General features: G+C 32.6%; 1 protein-coding gene across 1 annotated transcript; it reads right to left on the bottom strand.

Moving 5' to 3' along the window:
• Window positions 1–13,649: 13,649 nt before the first annotated feature.
• On the bottom strand, window positions 13,650–21,515 carry LOC135134137 (glycosylphosphatidylinositol anchor attachment 1 protein). The gene is made up of 6 exons (XM_064062753.1): window positions 21,321–21,515; window positions 20,902–21,271; window positions 20,689–20,848; window positions 20,242–20,636; window positions 19,975–20,188; window positions 13,650–15,058 (listed from the first exon to the last, which is right to left on the bottom strand). The coding sequence occupies exons 2-6, from the start codon at window positions 21,259–21,261 to the stop codon at window positions 14,169–14,171; spliced, it is 2,019 nt and encodes a 672-aa protein (XP_063918823.1). The 5' UTR covers window positions 21,262–21,271; window positions 21,321–21,515; the 3' UTR covers window positions 13,650–14,168.
• Between the last annotated feature and the right edge of the window lie 1,823 nt (window positions 21,516–23,338).

Raw genomic sequence — 23,338 nt, 5'->3', positions numbered from 1 at the left:
ATAAAATTGGTTATGCATAACAATAACATAAATGGTGGTTGTAGATTTTATTCTTGATATGTCCATTTTGAATATAACATAAATTTATTTTCTCTAGTCTAATTCTACACATGTCTCTCATATTAAAAATATTAAAACACCGAAAACTCGAAAATTCGAGTTCCAAATTCCTGTAGATAAATCTGTATTAAAACATACGTGCTAAAATCTGATACGTGAATTAAAATAACATTCTTTTATTTTTTACATTACTGAAACATGACATCTCACAAAAATTAATATATATGAACAGATTTATTTGATTATCTCTGAAAAGGCTCATTAAATGTCCCGGAAATTCAAGGAACATAATAACGTTGTGATTAATGTAGACTGTAGACATCAAAATTAATGTATATTTATCCCCATAAAACGTACAAAATGTCATCTTAAAAAGTAGTTAAATACGCACCCTAAATTATTAGGAAAATCTTGTTACCATTGTCTGCTATTATGAAACTACAGGAATGATGTATGTAGGGTACGTACGGTACTGTCTTAAAAATGAACGACTTCCTCCTGCACAAAGTATTAATGTTTTTTCGCTACACAATCTCTGCAAGTACACAAGTTGAAGTTATGTTAAGATCAAATTAAACAATTTGTTAGACTCAAGACAATGAATTTATTGCTAAAATAACACCAGTGATATTTCAGAACTTTAAAGTAAATACATAAGATAAATGTTGGTGTTCGTCTAACCATATCTAATACACGAAAATTCTCGGATGGAAAGTTAAACTGTTTACACAAAGATTAGTATGCAAAATTGAACAGTGAAAAGTAAGGCTTTAATTAAAGCAACCAGTTCAGAGTTCAATTCCTTTATTCGTCGAAAAACTGTCAAGAGTGGAATACTAATTAGACCCAGATTTTTTTCACAATCAGCCGTCATCGTAGCGCGAAGATAAATTCATTCAAAAAAGACATCCTCTCTTTGATCTGAAGAAAATCAATAACAATTGCTTACCCTCTTTTATAATAAAACAAAATTTAAATTGGAGATGGAAATGTCATTTGGAAATATTTCCGTGAGATTAACGAATATCCGACAATGCAGACATGCAGAATGCACAATGTTGCAAACAGACGATGTCGAATTACACTTTAAAATGCCACAAAACTATGCCGAGTTTGAAACTGAATGGCGGATCGATCACAACAAATCGAGAGGACGAAATCGTCGGGATACCGACGCCATAATTCTGAATTTCACACTTATTACCGAACTAATGAGGATTAGCAGATGTAGCCATTATCTAATAAGTGACGTTACGTATAAAACAATGTTCCACAATGTTGTAGATTGCAAATATATCTGTACGTGTTACGTTTTCTTTTTATAAAATACACATCAAATGATATTTAGTACACAATGATATATTTGCTTTGGCAAAACAAATGCAAAAATTCAACTATCTGTCAAAGTAAGACATCTTTTTATATTACTCAACTGAAAGGGATTTTCCTAAACGAACACCTTTAAATATTTCTTTTCGTAGCCGTTCCCTGTCCGTCCCTACTTTACTTTATTGGATTATTACATTATTCTTTTTTCTGAAATAAATCCATTCTATTTTACTACTAGAAAGCTTTTCTTTTATTGGAAACTTGATTTCGTTAGTTTCAGTTTAAGCCAGAAATTGACTCACTTTTTCCTGGTACACTATTGTAGTTTCTGATTTTATTAATCTCATTTCGGAACAAAAATTTGCTCAGAAACTATTCTAATAAAACATTTTTACTCGTAATTCGTTAACAAATTGTGTACGTTAATTTTCCGGTGTTGTGTGTGGTGAAAACCGAGTTATTCTCTAAAAATAATTGCTGAAAATGTGGGCGACAAAATACTCCAATCCGAACTGTAAATAATGCATATCCGCAATAACACAAAAACGAATTTATCTTCGCCCATTTCTCATGCATTTTACATTATGTCAGTAATCAATAAATTCAGACCGAATTAACTCAGGATCAATGACACTAAACAGAAAAGTGCTAATAATAAAGATTTCTTCTTTTTAAGTAGAGAGTCACTGCATTAGATTTTTAAATGTCAACATTTTAACCTACAATTAATGTACGCCACTGTGTAATCCTAACAAATTGAAACTGAGTTTCACCCACATTGTTAATTCTAACGAACGAATCTAAAACAAGCCTCAAGAATTTTTTTCAGCGAAAAGAAATTCAGAATGTTGTTATCTCTCTTTGGTGGAGGCGGACCTTAACCTGTAATTTTTTTCAAATTTCTTTGACTCTCAAGTAACAGCCATTTTTGTTATTTTACGTTGTTTGTGAGCGTGATGAAGTCTTAATAAGTGTGCTGCAGGCATTTATGCTGAATGGTCCTTCTCCAAATTTGTTCGTCAATTATTTTCTGTTCCATACTTCTATAACACCCACTGAAAAAATTTGTAATCTTAAGATGGGTATGTCAAATCGACATCATTTGTTGATTTGTTCTTAGTGCCTTGTTCTCTCTCATTTCGACACGTTTCACCTTCTTCTAGCGGATTCTTTGCCAATATTTTTAACGTCTCGTCAAGCCTTTTAAAAAAATTACTAAGCCCCATTTATAATCGAATATTTGGATACCACCAAAAAATGTCTTTTGCAATATTTGTTTTGGAAAAAAGGTTTCAGAAGCGATAAAATCCTCCACTTTTTACATTTTGTCTTAATTTTTCGGTGTTGAAAGCAAACTGCTCAAAATCTTTCCCTACAATAACTAAAGAACTTTAAACGATATTAACTTTATTTTTTATTACAGTGTCCTCGGCAACACCGTGATTTTTTAAAGTAGACACTTAATTGCACCTACTGGTTGAATTTGTAGATTATCCAGGTCGTAATGACCCAGAAACTAAGTTTAATTACCGAGCGATAGTTTCACACCTGGGAACCTAGAACTCTCGACATTAATGTTACACGACTTATTTTAGTGACTAACATAAAATAATTAAAAAACCATTTTAACGAGATAGCGTGCTTTCCACCATCCGAGACTTTGTTAGGATTTCAGTTGTATAAAGCAAATACTATTTAATAGAAAAATCTAAATCCGGATTATTGTTAAAAAACTTCTGGGACTAAATTTTTATCCAAATAACAAACAGTTAAATCATCAAACACTGTAATTTAATAGTTTTATGGCTACGTGAACACATTTCTTTTTATTAAACAAAAGCAAAATTTATAGTTTACTTATTAGAATGTACAAAACGAATATTTTTGTAAGTTTCATTTAATAATAATTACTGAACAATGTTTAAAATGTATGTACTTATTTATACTCTAAAAATTTAATAACCTCATCGCAAAAGATTTATGAAATAAGTATTAAAAATATTCTTGGTAATTCAAAGTTGTAGACGCTGTAATATATTTTAATTTTTATTGTACTAGGAGCGATTCGACGAACGGCTATTTTCATTACCCCTAGAGTACGAAAAAGTAGGTCTCGCATTTCCGTCGGTTTGTCTGTCGACTTTTATTCAACAAATAATAATGTCCGAAACTAATGAACCGATTATTGTCAAATTTTATATGTATGGTATATTAAGAAAATCGCCACACGAAATTTATCTAGTCATCTCCACCAACAACTAAGTGACGTCATCTTAAAATTTTGTTTAATACATGCCATGTAAATGTATAAAATAACATTTTCCTCTACATGTGGTTTATGAATTTGCCTGAAAAAATTAGGCAAGTTATCAAAAAAATAAGAACAATAGTAAACTGTTCGTAGGCCGTCTCCGCTTCCTGTTCTAGGTTTTTGGTTTCTTAGATTAATGCGTTTGTGTCAACGCAAAATTAAGTCATCGATATATAGGAATTCAATCCAATGTTTTTTTATACTTTTGCGAGTGGCACCTTATTGTTTATACCGAATGACTTAAAAAAAATTAATGAATAAGGCAGTTTGTTTTATTGATTAATTCAAGAGTGGCTCACCCGATTTCCCAAAAATTTGGGAATACACTACTGTTAAAGTACTTTAGAAAGTAAAGTAAGTATAGTACATCTAGGAACTCTAAGTAGTGTTATTGTTAGTACTACACTCCACCTATCTATCCAAATTGATGTGCGTGTCCTTACTAAAATGTTGACATCAGGCGAATAGCACGATTGTTTACCTAGTACTTGTACAATGGAATACTATTTTACAATAAACTGCTTAGTTACTTTAAAAATTTAGATAAACATATTTTCAAAAAAAGGTTGAAAGGTCTATTGTTATCTAAAGTTTACTACACATTTTTTAACGAATTTCTGTCTATTGCCCTGTAATATGACGTGTACAAAAATTGTAATATGTATTTCTATGTACGAATAAATGTGTTTATTTATTTATTTATTTATTTATTTGTTTCTATATTTCTTTATTTATTTTCCTTTAATTAATATTTAAAGAGGTTCATTAAATGTTTTCTCTTGATGCTTTTATCGTATTTTCCCACTCATTCTAATAAAAACTTTAGATAATAAATGACTTAACGAAAGGAAGATCATGCGATCCATTATCTTTATTTGAACTTATATTACGTTTTATAAAGTTTCAAAAGATTTGGATAAGTTGTACTTCAGGGACGAGAGAACTTCTACCTAAATAACCTTTGATTAATTTTTGTCATTTAATAATATGCAGTAGAGGTGTATTTGTGTAAATGAAACACTGTAGGTTTTTATTTCAAAATTTATTTAACAACTTAAATAATACTGTAGATTCGAAAAAGAGAAGTGACTCTGTGTTACAGAATACAAGAACTAATAAGCCCTTATTTAAATTCAAGATTCAAGATTCAAATATATTTCCTTATATTTGGGATTCTGCTAAGGCTTAGGGCCTTTTCAGTTTTTACTTAGACCAGCGTGATCCATATAGCAATCGTATTTTCTTCCCTGGACCAGAGTTGGGTTGCTAGATTGGACTACTTTTAGCCAATTGTGCTATCTTTTAAATGTGTTGGCTACTAAATTTTGTCAAATGATGACAGGCTACTTTTTGGGCTACCTGGTTAATATACTAACTTCCGAAATTCGGCTATTTAAATAGTCACATTTTTTTTTCTTTCAATCTGGTTGTTGGAGATTTTCAGATTTGTATTTTAGTTGAGCCATAAATATCATCCCCACAGTTTCTGCGCCATGGAAACGCAAATTGCAAAAAATTGTGCAAATTGCACAAATACGGACAATGTAAAATATATCTAAGGCAGATAACCAACTGGAAAAAATGGCCTCTCAGCAGTAAAAACAAGCGTTAATTTTAAGTGCTTGTTTATACATCCGAAAAATATCACGTAGAAATTTCTTGGAGTTAAATGAGTTTGTCGTCTCAAAACAGGGGACTAAAATTATTAATTAAGTCACAGTCGAGCAGAATATTCTGAATATTATTATTATAATTCTTATTAAATAAAGACGTACGTATTCTCACTCTCGTTCTCAATATGATCAATAAAAAATTTGTTATGATGTCATAAGCATAGATAATACACAGCGCGAGAAAAAAAGAGAAAAATAGAATTCTTAGAAATAACGTCTAGCTAGTTTTATCATCCACATGATTGCCTAATATAGCACGGGCGTAACCAGGGGGAGGGTTTGGGGGTTCAAACTAGAATTATTATCTTTCACAACGGGTTATAAAATGGATCTAAAGCATTTATATGAAGCTTTAAACGATCATGAAAATTTAGAATACCACAGCTATGCTACATTATCTTGATGCACGTTTGGTACTGGCCCTGACAAAATTTAAAAACGACGCGAAATCACATTTCAATAATTTAATTTGAAAAAAAATAATTCAATAAAAAAATCGTTAAACATTGGCAACCATGTGCACGTTAGCGCTTTTTGGGTAGTTGGTAGTCCTGGTGGGGATTTTTTGTTAGAGGGTTCGCCGGGACAAGATGGCGGCTTGGTAGAGGGAGGTGAAGTCACTTTTGGTGTGTTTGTTGTGAGTGTAACCACGTAGTGAATTAGCTTGGTTAGTTAGTTGCTTTGATAGTTAATAAGAAAGAGATAGCCTTTGTTTAACGAAAATTAAACGTAACGACGACGAGGCCACAGTTTCCCTAACACGCGCAGCTAATTCTTGCGGCTTTTGAAGCGGAAAAATGTGAATTTTTAACAGACGCTAACACGTATAAATTTGATTCATTGTTTGTAAATTCACAGATCAGGTTAGGATTTTAATCGTTAACTGGTGCTAACACAGTTTAACAGAGATTAGATTTATTTAGATAAATCACTTACTAGGAGATTTCATGAAATTCACTTAGTTAGGATGAATGCTCATAGTTAAGTGTTACATTATAACACTTCTTAATTCTTCACACAAGATTGCTAATAGTTCATTTACGGCAGTTAAATTAACAAAATTCGTAATATCGTGCACTGGCGAGGGGATTATCATCATCACATTACCCAGACATCATGTTCCTGGCACCGTGAACAATTACATCACCGAGGAGTTTTCCTCGCAACGCCTGATGCATTTTGTGTCTATTTATTATGTGTTTTGCTTGGGATAAACAGTTCACGATATAAACACTCAAAACAAATTGTTTTAAATAACCAATCACTTGGATCATGGCATAATGTAACATCATATAAATTCTTTGTTTGAATTGTTGATAAAGTGTGGCATACTTGAACATAATGTAAACTCTTTGTTTGAATCGTTGATAAAGTGTGGCAAATATTACTCTCATGTAAATTTGTTAGCTTTGCAATTTTCACCTCATACAATATTTCTCTATCTCACAATTTTAACTTCAGTAATTTTCTTTGTTGTATAATTTAAATTGAACGTAAACTTTGGTACTCTGCAGTTTCTAACCTCACGTAATATTTTATCTGCACAAGTTTATTATTATAAATCTTTGCTATTTTTTTTTATATAAATATTTTGTTGAAGAATGTTTCCATCATATAAATTATCTGAAGTGCAATCTTAATATCAAATAAGAATTATTTGTTATTTAAAATTTCACAAGATTCTATGGCGAATTTAAATGTTGTTTATTGCTCTTTGAAACTTTAACACTTGTTCAGTTGTCGTTCATATCAGAGTTACTTATAAGAATAGAACATATAAATGGAGCTGAGGTTAAATAACACAGAAACACGTGGTGGAAGCGGAGTGCGCGGTTTCTAGTCGAGCTGACGGGATTTATCGTGCCATCTGCACAAAAGATGCAGGGTAGAATAGAATTCAGGGGCGGTCGAGATGACGTAACGCTGTCGGCTTCTACCCCATAGCCGGAACCCAACTGCGAGTTTGCGACCGTAACGGCCTGCTCGTCTAGGCATGTTCTTCGTGCTGGCGGGCAGTGCTTGCAATAGATAGAATCACCGTCGTGGGTAGGAGAACAGCCACGACCAGGAGCCTCAAACTGCGCTGGTGCTACAACGACCCCTATGGGTATTTTTGTTATGCTCTAGAATAAAATTGACATAGTTCGATCGCCACACTCGCGCCCATAATAACTTGTGGATTTGCATCGATTTACTTTACTTGAGATTTTGCTTTGTTTTTATTAAATTTGTGATATTCAAATATTTGCATTGATTCAGAACGTTTAATTTGATTTCATTCCAAGTCATTCAAAGTTTTTTTCTTGTGGCTGTGCACTAAGAAGGTCTTCAACCTGCGCAACTTAGTCGCAGCTTTTTTCTTTTCTTTTTGTCAGTGGAGGAATTAATGATAAATCCATAAATTTTGTGTTTTATTTAGCGATACTTTTCAAACCTTGGGGTCCACCATTTGCATCTGAACGCATCCCGACATTTTTAAAAACGCAACGTAGGGTCCCATCACAGCCAAGGCCAAATTTTGAATTTTTGAATTTTTCGCGGGCTTTCTTTTCTTTTCACACATTTCAATTTAAGGAGGGATGTTTGGGTTATCACAGCAAATATAGAAATATTAATTTAACTTAATTTTGTAATAAACACATTGGTTTCTCAAAAACTTCATTTGATCACAACTTAGGCATGAGCAACCACTTTGGGTTACTTTTTGTTCTTACATTGCTTACATTGAGACAGGAAAATCTTGCAACCCTGACGAAAGCCAATTAGTGTGTTGGGGATGATACCTTAGAGCTACTTCACATCATGCCGGTATTGCCAAACAGCATCGTCACTAGTATTAAGGATATTTATGCTGCAATGGATAATAAGAATATGGTTACATAGTTATTATTACGATCTTTCTCTAAAAAAATAAAGGTCTCGTACTGACATTCTAACTTGTAGTTCTTATAATACTTGCACTTTCCTTTATAAAAATAACTTACCAATTAAAGTAAAATTTGCAGAATCAACTTTTATGATTTATCTAAAAAACCGAATTTGTTTGATTGTACTTCATTTTCATTTATTTCGCCTCTGTTACTGAATTATTAACGATATAAATAAGGGTTTGTTTTATCATCTTTGTTATTTTGTTAATAATAACGCCATTATTCATTTTAATTTTCTTTCTGAGGTTTGAGGCTGCGTTAAAAAGTTAAAATAATGTTGGACCTCGTATTTCCCCATTACTGATAAAAGAGGCTTTTAAGTGAGGTGCCACAAGATAGGTAGACCCGTTTAAAAAAATTGATGTGGTGGGAGTAACGCCACAATGACTTACTAACTACTACGCTGCCACATAAATATACTCCAGTTTGTGTTATGTTTCCAAACGAGTGTGTTCTGTTCCTAAAACGTTTTTTCCTGTTGTCATTAAGTATTTTAAGTCTACAGTTACAATAAATGTAATAATAACAAATAATAATGTCATACATGTAGACGTGGTACATGCAAGAGGATATAATAATATCTTGATGACGACATGCAAGCATTTATTGTACCTTTGCACTATATCTGCATAGATGCAACTAGTGAATGTAAATTTGCATAACTTTGTCCTTAAGCTCTCTGCAGTGTTTTTTTTATAAATGCAGTAAAACGGAGCAACATGCTTCATCCCCTTCTAGAATTTAATAAGAATAATTCAGCATAAAATAATATCAGTCTTATTGTGTGCAAGGGGACACTTTGTATGGGAATGGCCGCTCACATTCTTGACACAAAGCGTTTCACATTCCTCCCATTCGCAAAAACTGCTTTCCTAATTTCAACTAACAGAATGCAGATTGCAGTCATCCGGGTTGCAAATGCATTCGTATTTGACCGGTCGTTTATGCATGTCTTACAGCATACTTGACGTCTAGGAATTCAGTGTTGAGAGGCTATTGTCTTCAATATGGAGTTCCGCTATTGTCAGCGATGTTTGTTTCCACCTGCTTTCACATACAAACAGACTGTTTGCCGTCGTCAACAAGACCTTCAGCAGACGGTTGTATTATTTACAAATAATTGTCTGGTGATTATTATTATTATTATTATTATTATTATACTTTGATGGAAATTCCCATCGAAGTGATTATCGTATTGCTCGTATTCCTGCAGGAACAATGCCTGGCACTAGGTGAGAATCGATATATGGGGCAATCGCAAAAACCGCCGAGCATTTCTCATAACTCACCGCGCACCAGACTATTTCACCTTTATAACTAACCTCCTCGATGTCGAAGAAAAATAGTTTTAATTTTCTCGTCCTCTCCCGAAAACCAAACATAATTTACGCTCCTTTTGTTCACTCTTCTCTATTTACATTGTACTTATGATTAATGATCAACATGAACAGTCGTGTTTCCACCCAAAATATATCGCTTAATAACGCTTTCTTTATGAACCGCAATATGGCAATTTGCATTTTTTTGGATTCTTCTAATTTCATCTAGAATAAAAAAGATCGATACTCACAACGAAGCCGCAAAAAAATTGCTTCCCGCTTTCGGAAGTGAAACCTGGCCGGTATTTTATTTAATTTTACGAGTGGCTGCTGTAATTATTTTCAATTTAGTTTTTACCCGTCCTTAAAGTAGCCTCTCCTGCTAAAATACTATATTCTAATTAGACGCTCTTTAACTGTGCTAAGATGAAAAACACGACTGCTTTAAGTGCTATTAATTACACTTAAGGTGTTAACTTCGATGTGTAATGAAGCGTCTTCAAGTCTTGAAAAATGGAAAAAAGCCTTTCAAAATTAACTATTTAGCCGATTTAATGAGCTGTAAAATCCATCTTTATAAGCTCCCAACTCCTTTACTAATTTAACAAAATATGCCGAGAATTTATATCGGGGTTTAAAAAAGGTACCTAATGATCTGCAAATTATTGACAACGTCGGCTAAATGATTAATTTTTTCTTTACCTACGTAGACCTCGCTTCCGCTTAAAACTTTCCACTTTTAAAGGTTAAAATCTAAAGAGGTAATGGCTCTACATTAATATTAACTGCCGTGAGTAGAATTAAATCGTTTATTCTATTTTAGAACCATAATCTTATTTATAAGCACCCAAATGCGGGCTTAAATTGGCCTTTTTAGCACAAATCTGTCAAAAATTGCTAAGCAACAATTGATTGTTCATTTACACTAATCAATTAATTATTCAAACACGCTTCGATATTCAACGTTTTTCTTAAGTTAGAAAAATAATATTTTATCAAATCATTACCTGACCGACTTCAAATTCTTCTAAACTTTCGTTTGAATAAAGGTTTTCCACTTCTTTAATTTACATTTTGAAAAACGAATTATCAAATAATCAACGTGGTATCCATAACAACATCAAAATAATAGCCAGCTATGTATTAAAATTCGCATCGGCACAATTCACACATTCTTGCCGAAAATACTCAATATTTCGTTAAAAATAGTTTAGAAACTAAAATAGAATAAAACGTTGTATGTACCACGTGCATAATTGTCGATTGTGGCACTCGGGAAATTAAAAGCCCTCCTTCGTCGGGCTTTAAACATTCCCTCGTGCCACAATCTCCCTGATTATGCCCTTAATACATAAATAACTATAACATACTGTTCTCATCCAACCACGAAATGACAAAATTAAAATTTAAACAACATAAATTAAAGAAATCAATGACACTGGCTGGAACAACATTTCTTTGCGCATGAATGACAGATCTAACACATGCATTGGATTATTTACCAATGACACAATAATGATTTACTAATGCAGAGTATAAAATTGGCCAGAGGTATTTGACACGAACTGTGAAAATCTAGATGCTTATGGTTAAAAATCAAGGCGGACTCATAAACCACAAGTACAGGAGTATGTTATTTTATAAAATTTAAATAGCGTTTACCTTGCAAAAAATTAAAAAATCCAAATAAAATTGATAAATTAAATAAGTATTAAATATAATACAGAATAAATGAAACTTTTGTTGCAGTACAAAGACCGCAGCGGTGAAAACTTTGTTTCGATCCGTAATGCAATAAAGACCGTCATATTCGATTTTTGACCGAAGTCCACCGTAAGCAAAACTTTTTTGTAGCGCTCGATCTCAAATAAACCAGTATTCCCAAGATTTTATTACAGATAGCCTGTTCCAATTGTTCTGTGTTAATAACAATCGCAGGTGTGTCTTTTTGTGGTAATAAATCTTACAAAGCATCGGCATGTCTCAACAAATCAAACCATAAACAAAAACAGTGAATAATGACGTTACGCAGAAAAAACTTGGAGTTCTGCGTAGGTCTGAAACAAGCGTTAGAATCATTTGAGGATTTATTTTGCTCAACATCTATTATTCGGATTGTTTGATTTCCATTTATTTTGTCTTATTGCTTCTGGAAGAAAAAATAATGATATTAAAAGAAAATGCGTGCGTTACGAAAAACGAGCGTGCGAAATTTAACAAGAAGTTAGTTTTGAAAATAATTGGACTCATATTTTTCTTTTAGCGGAAAACGAATCGTATAAAATTGGAAACTTTATTTTTTACGTGCGTGACTTTAATAATCGCAAAAATAATAATAGCGATAATAATAAGTTATAACTAGATAAAATAATTTAATCTTAATTTGTTTACAAGCTTAGGGTGGTACGTAAATTTATCCACTGTCACTATGACAATAAAATACTTAAGTACTTGATAAAGAATCTCAGACATTTATACAGATTTATCAAATTACTTAAAGGGGGCCCAAAACATATTCATATTACCCCAATTTATTTCATTACAAAATATTTATAAAATGTCTACAACAAAACCTCCATACCAACTTATATATTTTATAATAATTTTATAACATTTACACAATTTTCCAAATATTTGTACAAAATAATGTTTTGAACATTGGTAATTTGCACAACTGGTGATTCTCATTTTTAGAACATGTTTAAAATTTATTGGGCTCCCGCAGGTGTCTTACCAAGTTAAATTCTGAACGATATTGGATGAATATGAGTAGGCAGTTTTCTTATAACTCGGGTCTGATCCTCCGACGTTATATACATATTTTGCGTAATAATTGTGACAGAAACATTTTATCAACGATGGCAATTTTTGGCTCTTCATATTTTAATTAAAAAATCTGAGCCAACATATCATAAAATTTAATCAATTTTCCGACAGCGTCGTAAAAAAGCCACAATTGCTCAAACACCGTCGAAATTGAGTTATTGAGTTTTAAAATTTTTACATCCAAAATATCTTACATTTTAAATTAATAAATGGGGAATATAACAATCTACTTATGAAACAGAAAAAAATGTATCGCTTGTTTTTACTTGGGTAATAAATTGTAAAACAGAAGGTTGAAATTACATTATCGTTCGTCGCTTCTTAAATATTTTTACGTCTGAAGCGTGGCGAATTTCATGCTTTCTCTTCGTTTCTGTCTATCTGATGGCTACTAACCATGTTATCTCCAAAATTACTGAAGAAATTGTGAAGATCATCGTGCAAATGCTAAAACATTAACCAAAATTTGTCTGATTATTCCCAACAAAAATGTGGTCATATCAAATTTGGCTAAATAAATCCTGTTTCTTGTATAAAACATTGTAAACTTGTACACTTGTGGTTGATTATAATCCAGTCTGCTTATTTTTAACATGCAATTATACAAAAAAAAAAGTGTACAGTTTACTTTATAAATGGCAAAATTTGACATTTTCCAGACGCTTTAGAGTTATCTTGCACCTGGTAAATCGCTAATAAAAATGTATCTCTTCATTCAGTCCAGAAACTTGATGACGTCATCTCAGGATTTTGCAACGTGTTTCATTTGAAATGTCCACTTATATCCTGTATATTTTCTCCATACACTTCGTGTTTTTAGAATTAAGTACAAGGAAATTTGAAAAAAAATTATAAATAATGCAATTATACAGGGTGGGGCACTAAGCGCGCGCGCTTCTCGATATTTCATTATCTCGGTAGAAATAGAAAAAAGTTAGAAACTAAAGGTGTGCCAATTTTCTAGAATTTTTTAGCAAAGAAAGTGTTCAAGGTTCAATATGAAACCGTAGCTTATTTCTAACATTTGTAATTTTTAAACCTCAAGTAGCTTAAAATGGCAGGAGGATCTTTATGTGCAATTGGTTCGCGAATCGTATTTAACTAACATTATACACAATTTCACTCACTCCTTACACACACAATGAATTGTAAATTTACTAACAGTATTTTAAAATAAAAACAACTCATTTTTTACGTACGCTTTATTGGTTGATCACTATTATACATATTTTGGTGTACACTTAAATCGCTATTGTCGACCAGATGACCATCACACAAGACATTACTTAAATCAGTTTATGTTTAAATTATATTTACAAATGTATAAAAAACAAGTACCTCGTTACAAGTAAAGAGACAAATAGTAATAGATGTTACTATATGAAATTACTGACATGCTCTAGATGTATTCAATGTTTACGCGTGCTCCTACACACGCACACACAAAAAATGAAGATAGGTAAGTCTGAAAATTCAGACATTAATGGCATCGGCAGATGACGTGAAAGGCGGTAAAATTAATCTTTATAAACACCCGACTTCACTCATTTACTACTACAAGTGAAATGTGTCAAGGTTTTATAAAGTTTACTTTACACACAGTTTTGTATTTGAAACTTAATAAATCTGTTAGAAATGTTTAATGGCGCGTATAATCTCATACGTCATTCTGATAAAAGGCAAATTTTATTAAAAAAGGGGAACCTATTATACATGAAAATTAATCTAATTTTTTCTTTGGAATGTTATCCTTTGTTTGAACTTTCGCGAATGCAACAATCCAGAAACACAACCAGTTGGGTATGAAGATACTAGTAATAACACTAAACAACCAATTTCCATAAATCATCGAGTCTACTACACTGAAAACAATGGCTTGCTGCGTCGCCGCTAATCCTCTGTAAAAATTATCCTCAAATTTTTCACCCGGAAACACCACGTACGTGTACGTCAAAACAGTGGCCACCAAAACAAACAGAGGGTGAGTTAGTAACCAAATAATTTTTTTAATGGCGGCCGTCCACATCCACCGCGAAATTCCAATAATCAACGCGAAAGGAACATATATTGCACCGCAATATAATGCCAGCGAGAAATTATTCATCGAAATACAAATTAAAGTGGTGCCTAATTCTAACAGCGATAAAATATTTAACGTGGACATACTCTTTTCACATCCCTTAAAAGGAATAAAAAGCGGAATTATTAATAATACAAGGGATATAGCCGTAAAGCCGTAAAAGAGAGAAATTTCGGTTGAATAATTATATTGCCCGCCGAGAAAAGTGATTAGTTGAGGACTATTCATTATTAAAACTCCTATGACGTGAGTCATTAGGAAGACAAAGAGGATGGGAATAAAATTAATGGAATCGGGATCTAAGGGTTTGTAGGTTTTGAGCGCCACTTTATATTTTTCATCCATCTCCGCCCAAAATTTTGACATGTCGTCAGGTTTTGTGCCATTGACTTTCTCTTTTTCTTTAAGCGTCTTATTTTTAGGTTCCGGGAACTCTTTCTGGGTTTGATTTTCTTGGAGCTGGCACCACTTCGCGCAGGCCTTGATAAATAGAGCTCCGGCAATCAAGCAAATAGCTGGCATATACAGACCTAAAATCACAATTCATCACGTCGAACAGATACTCTAAACTACTTAATCACATTACTTGCAACACAGTGTTTGCATAAAAATCACACACTCATACGCACACATACACCCACACATATGTTCTATTTTTATGACAAGTGATCAAATGTATTCCTAACACAAATACATATTGTATCTCTATAGATAGTTATCTAAAAACAGAAACAACTATTAACTCCGTAAATTACAACACCTTTCAATAACATTTTATCAAGGTTATATATCTTTGTTTAACCCATTTTTTTTTTAATATAAAATTCAAATTTTCAGAATTAAGATTACAAACAAATTAATCGGTCATTTTGGGGATTTCTTCGAATTACGATCCCCGATAAATTCACACGAAACGGCAGATAATATTGCATGTAACTTCACGCACTATATGATCGAAGTTGATAATCTGGTCCTGAAGTACCTACGGGTGTTCAAACTGTATTCAGCATCGATTTGTAACATCAGCAAGGTTCATTTATTATGCAAAAACGAAACTTTTAATGACCAAGCGCATAATTTAATAGACTTTTGCAAATTAAATATTAATTAACAAATACTACGCTCTCGTTTACAAGCGCACCAAATGTAACATCAGTTGTGTTTCAAAGGCGACGAGGGTAAAATCAAACAACTTTGCATTACTTTTTTACCCAAGGGTAAAGAAGTATTAGGGTCCACCGCCGAATGGCCGCTTTCATGTGTTCTCGACGTTTCATGACTCCTTGGAAATGTAAAAATAGGTGTCCCGTTTCCTTCTAGTCTGTCGTCTATCGTCTGTGACAATATTTACTACACCTGTAATCTCCGAATTAGACTAATTGCCAAAATTTATAGGTATAACTTAGCAACATGGTGTAGACTGTAGATGGTAAAATACTAAACAAAATTTGTGTGATCATCGATCCACCAATAATTTGACGACGTTGCCTCGAAATTTTGCATGATAAATGCTATTGTAACAACAGTTTACAATTTAACTTAGAAACTACAAATCCGAATGCTTTGAAATCTTACAAACGTTTTGTTGAATAGATTATATCTAAGATATGCAAAATAATATGAGTCTGTACTTGTGATTTAATGCATCCCTATTTTTTAGTATGCCCTGTAAACAATTTAAAAAAAACTAAGGCATATTTTTTCCAGATGAAGTTATTCACTTTTTTCTAGAAATAAACTATTTAGTTTAGGTTTATCTAGCTAATGCTAACTTTTCAATTTTTTTGTGTTTTCGGTCTTTTGGGCAATAAACGTTACAGCAATAAATACATATCGGGTGATTTTTTTTATTTCTGCTCTAGTTGGCCATGATGCTTCCGTCAGCCGTTTCAATTGCACTGCTGACGTACTCGTCATAATACGCAACTAAAGCAGAAATTTAAAAAATTACACGGTATATCTAATAAATTAATGCATGTGTTGTAAGTTGTAAGTCAACATAATTCTTTGGAAGACATGAGATTTTGGTTAGTATAGCCAAAATTTCAAAGCAATCAGTACAGTAGTTTTATATCTGCCAAATTTTTAAGTAATACACCATGTAGGTAAGCAGAGAAAAATGTTGTGCCTCGGTGGGATTCGAACCTCACGCCTGTCGCTCTCCGGGCAAGCATCCTAACCACTAGACCACGAGGCCACTTATCTTTCTCTGCTTACCGACGTGTTATTGTGCCGCCACACACCATAAAAAATGTGTGCTTTTCTGAAGTTACATAGCTGATACTCGCAGCAAATGTTCCCTGTATATTTGGTAGGCTCTGATCATTATCGATAAATACGATCACATTTCCATCGGTTTAAAATACCACTCGACATTTCGGTGTATGCTTTTGATAGATTGAAGCAACAGTCAGAAATAAATAAACTTTATCGGTAAAATGGCATGATTGAATTTATCTTAAAATTCGGCACATTCGATATCGTTCACTATTTGTGTGTAATATTGCGTGTAAAGCAGCATTGACAGGTGAGAATGTGAAATTTAAAATGTTTACGTTTTTTTGCAGGCTTACCTATGTTAAAAACAATATTATAAAGTAACTACGAAAATCTAGCAAAAAATCAACTTTTCTAACTTATTCCCCCTGTCCGAATAAATAAAATTCCATAACAAGATCCTTAATTTGACGATCATACAACTTTTTCAAAATTTCTTTCAATTTTTTGTTTGTGCTTTTTGACAAAATTAAACAGTGATATCTACCTGTGAAAGTCTTAACGCTTTATTCGAGCTATACCGGGTGTATGGAAAATGGCGGATTAACTCTTCAGTACGTTATGTACGGGAGTTTTGGGAATCCCAAAAAAATAACAAAAAAAAATCTTTATCATGTAGATTACGAAAAAAACGTAATTCTGTGTATGTAAGTACAGAAGATGCTCAAAATTCCTGCCTTGTGCATATAAGTAAGCTCGTAATGTTTCCAAATTTTGATCATTTTTTGTAAAAGTTCGTCATCAGTACCTGCTAAGATAAAACTGATTTTGGCAAATGACATAGCCTCTAAGAAAAGAGAGATGATAGCTAAGATATAAATTTATTTTGGCAAATGACGTACCCTCTGAGAATTGAAAGGGTGGGTGGGCGGGGCTAGTAGGTGCTAAAATATGACTGATTTTGGCAAATGAGATCTCTCTAAAATAGAGGAAGTCAGTGCCTGCTAAAGTAAGATCAATTTTCGAAAATGACATACCCGCTAAGCAAATAGAGAACGGCTGGGCGGGGCTAGTATCTACTAAAATAAGACAGATTTTACTAAATGACGTACCCTCTAAGAAATTTAATTAATTTATTATAAGAAGACACTAGAGGTTCCAAAGCACTTGCAAATTTTTTCCAAACAGGAATATCTAGAACAGCAAGATTTGATTTAAATTTTTTCCAAAAAAAAAAAACACGGGGTCCCAAAATTAACTCAAAAACAGGTTAGGTCAGAATTTTCCAAAAATAGAACACCAAAGTTCCCTAAAATTGTTTTAAATAATTTACAAAAACAATCTCCATGGGCTCCCAAAATAAAACACCATGGGTATCCAACAGTCTCCCGAATTAAAAAAAAAACACTGCGGCACTCAAGGCTTTTTCAAATTCGTAAAAAATAAAACACTAAAATCTCAAAAGATTTTTTTCAAGTTCATCTAGCAACAAAACACCAGATTTCTGTAAATTTATCCCAAAATTTACCTAAAATTAACTTCGAACATATTAAACGTAGAGTTTTGAAACCTTTGACAATTTTTAATACGTCAAATATTTTTAACTGCTTACTCAATTTTTGCTGATTTGTACCTTCGTTTTATGTCGAGCAAACATTGTTGCCCAATGGAATTTTATTAAATTATTACAAAAACAACACAACCATATCTTTGTACATTTTAACTGAAATGGTAATTAAACAGGGTCATGGGCACGAAAAATATTAACTAAAAGTTTTATTACTAGTTATTCTGATAATGAATGAGTTTAGTTGTTAAACATAGCAAAAGAACCAATTTTAAAATCATTATAACTCCACCAAAATGTGAGAAGGATTTTTTTACTATTTTTCCCAGACTCACCACGTGATTGTTAAGAGCTTAGCGGAGAGTTAATCCCCCATTTTCCAGCCGCCCGGTATTACAAATTTATTTTACATTTAGGTTTCGAACACTTTTTCAAAAAACCGTTAACTTTACATTTTACATAATAAATTACACAAGCATTTATAACAATTTTAGGACACAACAGATAAGTTTGTAACTGATATATTTTATTCAAATTAGTTTATACTTGGAATTATGTTTTTGTTATTTTTATAATTTTTGTGTTGGTTATTCATGTAAGTAATTATTTAAATTTGTCCTGTCACTAGGGAAACCTGTTGGACAATAAAATTATTATTACTATTAAAATTATTATTATTATAAGTTCAATTTATCCGTTAAGCCAAAAAAATAAAAATTTTATTTTTATGTTACAACGAATAGATATATACGGTTAGTTGAATGATAAAAAAATAGGTCTCTTTACTTTCTAATTTTCATCTATAGCTTATCCATCTAGTTTTGCGCTACTACAATTAATCACCACTTTTTTCTGCAATCATTTAAATTTTTCTATCAATTTCAAAATATTTATCACAATATAGCTCATTACTGTTATAATCCATATTTTTTGTCTTAAATTTTCACCTTGATTAACTCCAAATTCAAAAAATGTAAAACTGGCTCAACCAGTGACCCCGTAAATATTTTTGACAGAATCAAAGATCAAATCATCTAAATTCCGTAAACCAGATGTGAATCGTTGATACATACGTAAACCAATTATAAGATATTAGTCATCAATCCATAATCAAAACTATACAGCTTAAAAATAAATCAGCTGTAGTCGACACGGGTCGCACGTGCCCAGTTCGGGTACAGTTTAGGTTGGCAATGCGGTACAGAATCTGCAACTCATTTGGTAATTTGAATGAGGTGGTGTTGGTAGCATAATTTTGTTTCCTATTACTGATTTTACTTTTCATTCATTCATAAATAATTAAGAAACTGAAAATAAGTGACTGACGGCAGCTAACAATGACACTAGTCACTATTATGTCCATGACCTCACAAATGTCACCAGAAACCATATTTACACATTACTATTGACAACACTGACATTTACACTAGTGAAATTTCAAATAATTGAAGTTATAATCTAATAAATATTACTTTTTCTTTGTAAAAACTAGTTCTCAGTAACATATCGAAAGTTTGTTTAACAGACTATAGGCTGACTACCAATTTTTCTCACATGTTGCACTTTTAATATTACAATCATAATAAAATTTCACAAAAATCTCTGATTTAGTGAAAAAAAAAAATACTTATGTGTCAATTGAGTGTTTCAAAATATTCTTACCAATTGAAATAAATCTTTCCGACGACGGTAACAAATAAAAGAAATAACTTTGATGGAAACGTTCCAAGAGATTGTTTAAACTTCGAAAAATTCCCTCAATAATGCGACCTATAACCAAAAAGCCTGCCTTATTACCACCCCTCAAGTCTGAACTTTCAAGTGTCAGTGCTTGTATCCCAAATCTGTGATACAGTCCATGATTGCCATTAGGTATCTGTAATAAAACAAAAGTAAAAAAAATATTAAACTCAGAAAAATCTAAATTACCCCAGTGGCTTGTGTTGCAACCATAGCCATTAATGTTTGGAATGAGTAGTACCAATCTCTTACTGGATTGCGTAAATTTTTATTCTGTCGATTTTTAAACGTGTGTGGCAAGCTTTCTTTCAAAAGCATCTTTGCGGCTAAATTAAATAAATCTAAGTTAGGTAGTTGCCCATTTAAGCCTTCAACTTTAATATCAACTTGAGTAAGCATGGGTTCATGCAGTTCTAGATTAATGGCAGCCTGTATAGCTCCCGCACGTCCTCGGATGGTACCGTGGTCTAAAGTAAACTCATTTCCACAGGTTACGCCATGGTAGGCTTCGAGCCATGCTTGCATACCAAGCTGCTCATGTTCAGTGATTAGAAATATGATATCTTTGGCCCAGTAATTTTGTTCTGGAATTAAAAGTTAATAATAATTAATTTATTAATTAAATAGTTGACATACTTCTTGCAAATTTTGCAAATGCTAACATTACAGCAATAGATGGGGCCGTTGTTGAATGCACACTCACAGGAGGGCGATATGGGACACTCAGTACTAAAGTTTCAGTACTTGAGCCTCTCGGTGCTCTAACTATTCCATAAACATTTTTTCCGGTGAATTTCTAGAACAAATAAGTAGTATAACGTACGTTTTTATCACTAGCAATAACATTACTTGTGCTCTTCCAAGTGGATAATGCAATGTGAAGTTATGAGTGTACGTGTACAACCCTATTTGCTTCATTTTTGCTAATAACCACGGATATGGAATTCCGTCATCATATTTCTTCATTTCATCCAAAAGTTCTTCATGGTAGAATTTTGCTGTTCCATCTTCTCGAAATTCGGATTTGACTAGACCTGGTAAAAGGGCATTTTCAGAAAAATATGTTCCTGTATTCATCGGGGTGTATGCGAGGGAGCAAAACCACCCTATTCCAGCCAAATATAGTAATGCACACAATTTTACATACAATTTTACCAGCGCCTTCGTTACCTTGCCCTGACCGGCACTTGGGTCGGTTAATAAACCCATTGTTCTAAAACTTATTTCACTATCAAAAAACGTTCTGACGACGGTTTTTACTTACTTACCAATTACACTACTAGTAATTAAAAAAAATCACACACGAGACAGTCTTTTCGTGGAGGGTCGCCCTCGCCCACTTTGTTTACAGGGACATAACCTAAATGCACAGCCTAAATGTCTGCACGTTTGACGTTTTACGCAACATTACCAGAGACTTTAAATATGTATAGACCGGATATCACCCTAAATTCTAGTGTATTTTGTTGAAGCAGTGGCGTGCACATGAAACGCCGCCATTGCTGGTCCCTTTCTGTCAATCCTCAATCCTGACCCAACTTAACCTATAACCGGAACTATCCCAGTTCTGTTTTTAAGTTTTCGTTAACAGAAGTAGCAAAGTCTGTTTGTTGGATGCTGCGTGTGGCTGGTATTTGTTGTTTTTTTATGTATGTATTTACGTTTGTTATGATAGTACTTAATAAATTAAGTAAACTTTGAACGAAAATGCCAGTAAGCTGTGCTGTACGGTGGTATCGTAATTCGAAACAAAAAAGTCGTGGCCAAAAAGGTATTTCATTTCATCGGCAACACCTTACTTTTCCAAATAAACTTGTTAAGATCGTGTTTTTATAACTTTGAACTTGTTGAGATTTTAAATTTGGCGCGATTTATATGGCGAGTGCCGACTTCAAATTTTAGTTTAGGCCACATAGCCAGTCTATACATATTTAAAGTCTCTGAACATGACCAATCATTCTAAAGCGAAAGTTACTATTTGATATTACATACCAACCTTACAGAAACTGTAAAGGATTTAAAATTAAGCGCATTGACAAGTGGCCACAACCACTGTATACAGTGCATCTTTTTAAAAGTGGCCATAGGGATTCCCATGTTAACTTATGTTTGAGTAAAGATTCAGAGCTGAAATTTTTACTGGATGTAATTTGGGTTATCTTTTGTCGATTTTATTAAAAATAATGTTTTAAATTAAAGGATATTTCTTAAAAAAAATAAAATATTTGGATATTTTTGTCGCTAATATTATAGGCAGCCATGAAAAAACAGACATTTACCTGACGTTTCTAAACTTTGATTACTCGTTCAATTACTGGTTTTTAGTGACCGAAATTCGTTAACATGCCGTAGTACACAATTAAAGAAAAAGTAGAAATGGTCACTGATGGACACATTAAAGCCTTATCGACAACAGAGAAACTCCGCAAAATTTTGCTGCAGCATTCTCACATCGTTCCATATCCGGCAAAAGCACATTTTGAAAATTTTGTGGCAGATTTATAAACAGGTTTTTTCGATCTTGGACATTAAAAACGCAATTTCAGTGAAATTATATTTTATTATCTTCATTTATGTTTGCATTCCATCATTCTGTTTCTTTTCTAAAAACTGCAATTAAGGTATTTAATGATTAAATCAAAATTATGCTGTCAAAAATGACAAGTTAAAATGATAAGTCAAAACCGTCTATGATGTACCAAACTTTTTTAATCAAATTTTTATTTTTTAAAGCACAAATTAGCAAATTACTGCAAAAAGTGGTAGTGAAAATTAAAGTAGAACCCAGTGTGGTTATTTTCTCATCTCTGGGTTTTCACTCTAACAAAAGTTAACATATTATGTTAACTTAAGTTATATGGGGTCTAAAATTTAACATGGGAATCCCTATGGCTACTTTTAAAAAAGATGCACTAAATAATAAAGTAAACAAGAACTTTTACCTTCAAACGAAACATTTTCGATGTTTTAGCTATTGTTTGCCAAAAATTGGGAAGAGGAGTGTCAACTTGTCTGTGGTCGACAAGGTCGCCTTCTACACCAGAAAAAAATTCGAAACGCACTTTCGAATTATTTGTATAATATTAAAAAATTATAAATACAGTTTTAACATAATTTAACATTGTGAGGACAACGATACAAGTCCGGATAAAATGTCAAAAAAACAGAAAACAAAACAAGTTTAAATCTAAGCCTGGGTCTAATCCACGGTCTAATCCAATGGTCTAAGCGCTTATTCTTTCAACAGCATTGAATACGTGTCCTTTATTTACTTATTTTTTTAATA

Source organism: Zophobas morio, unplaced genomic scaffold (assembly GCF_036711695.1).
Source record: "Zophobas morio isolate AGI-343-1 ecotype UQ-CSIRO unplaced genomic scaffold, CSIRO_AGI_Zmor_V1 ptg000023l, whole genome shotgun sequence".
Classification (NCBI taxonomy): domain Eukaryota; kingdom Metazoa; phylum Arthropoda; class Insecta; order Coleoptera; family Tenebrionidae; genus Zophobas; species Zophobas morio.
This window is presented reverse-complemented; position numbering and strand designations above follow the sequence as displayed.

What these genes read in the sequence shown, in the direction of transcription:
- LOC135134137 (XM_064062753.1), bottom strand. Translation starts at nt 21,261, where the DNA reads ATGGGTTTATTAACCGACCCAAGTGCCGGTCAGGGCAAGGTAACGAAG. An exon ending in ATCCACTTGGAAGAGCACAA is followed by an intron (nt 20,849 to 20,901) that starts GTAATGTTATTG and finishes TATTTGTTCTAG; the next exon opens with AAATTCACCGGAAAAAATGT. An exon ending in GGAAAGATTTATTTCAATTG is followed by an intron (nt 15,059 to 19,974) that starts GTAAGAATATTT and finishes TTGTGATTTTAG; the next exon opens with GTCTGTATATGCCAGCTATT.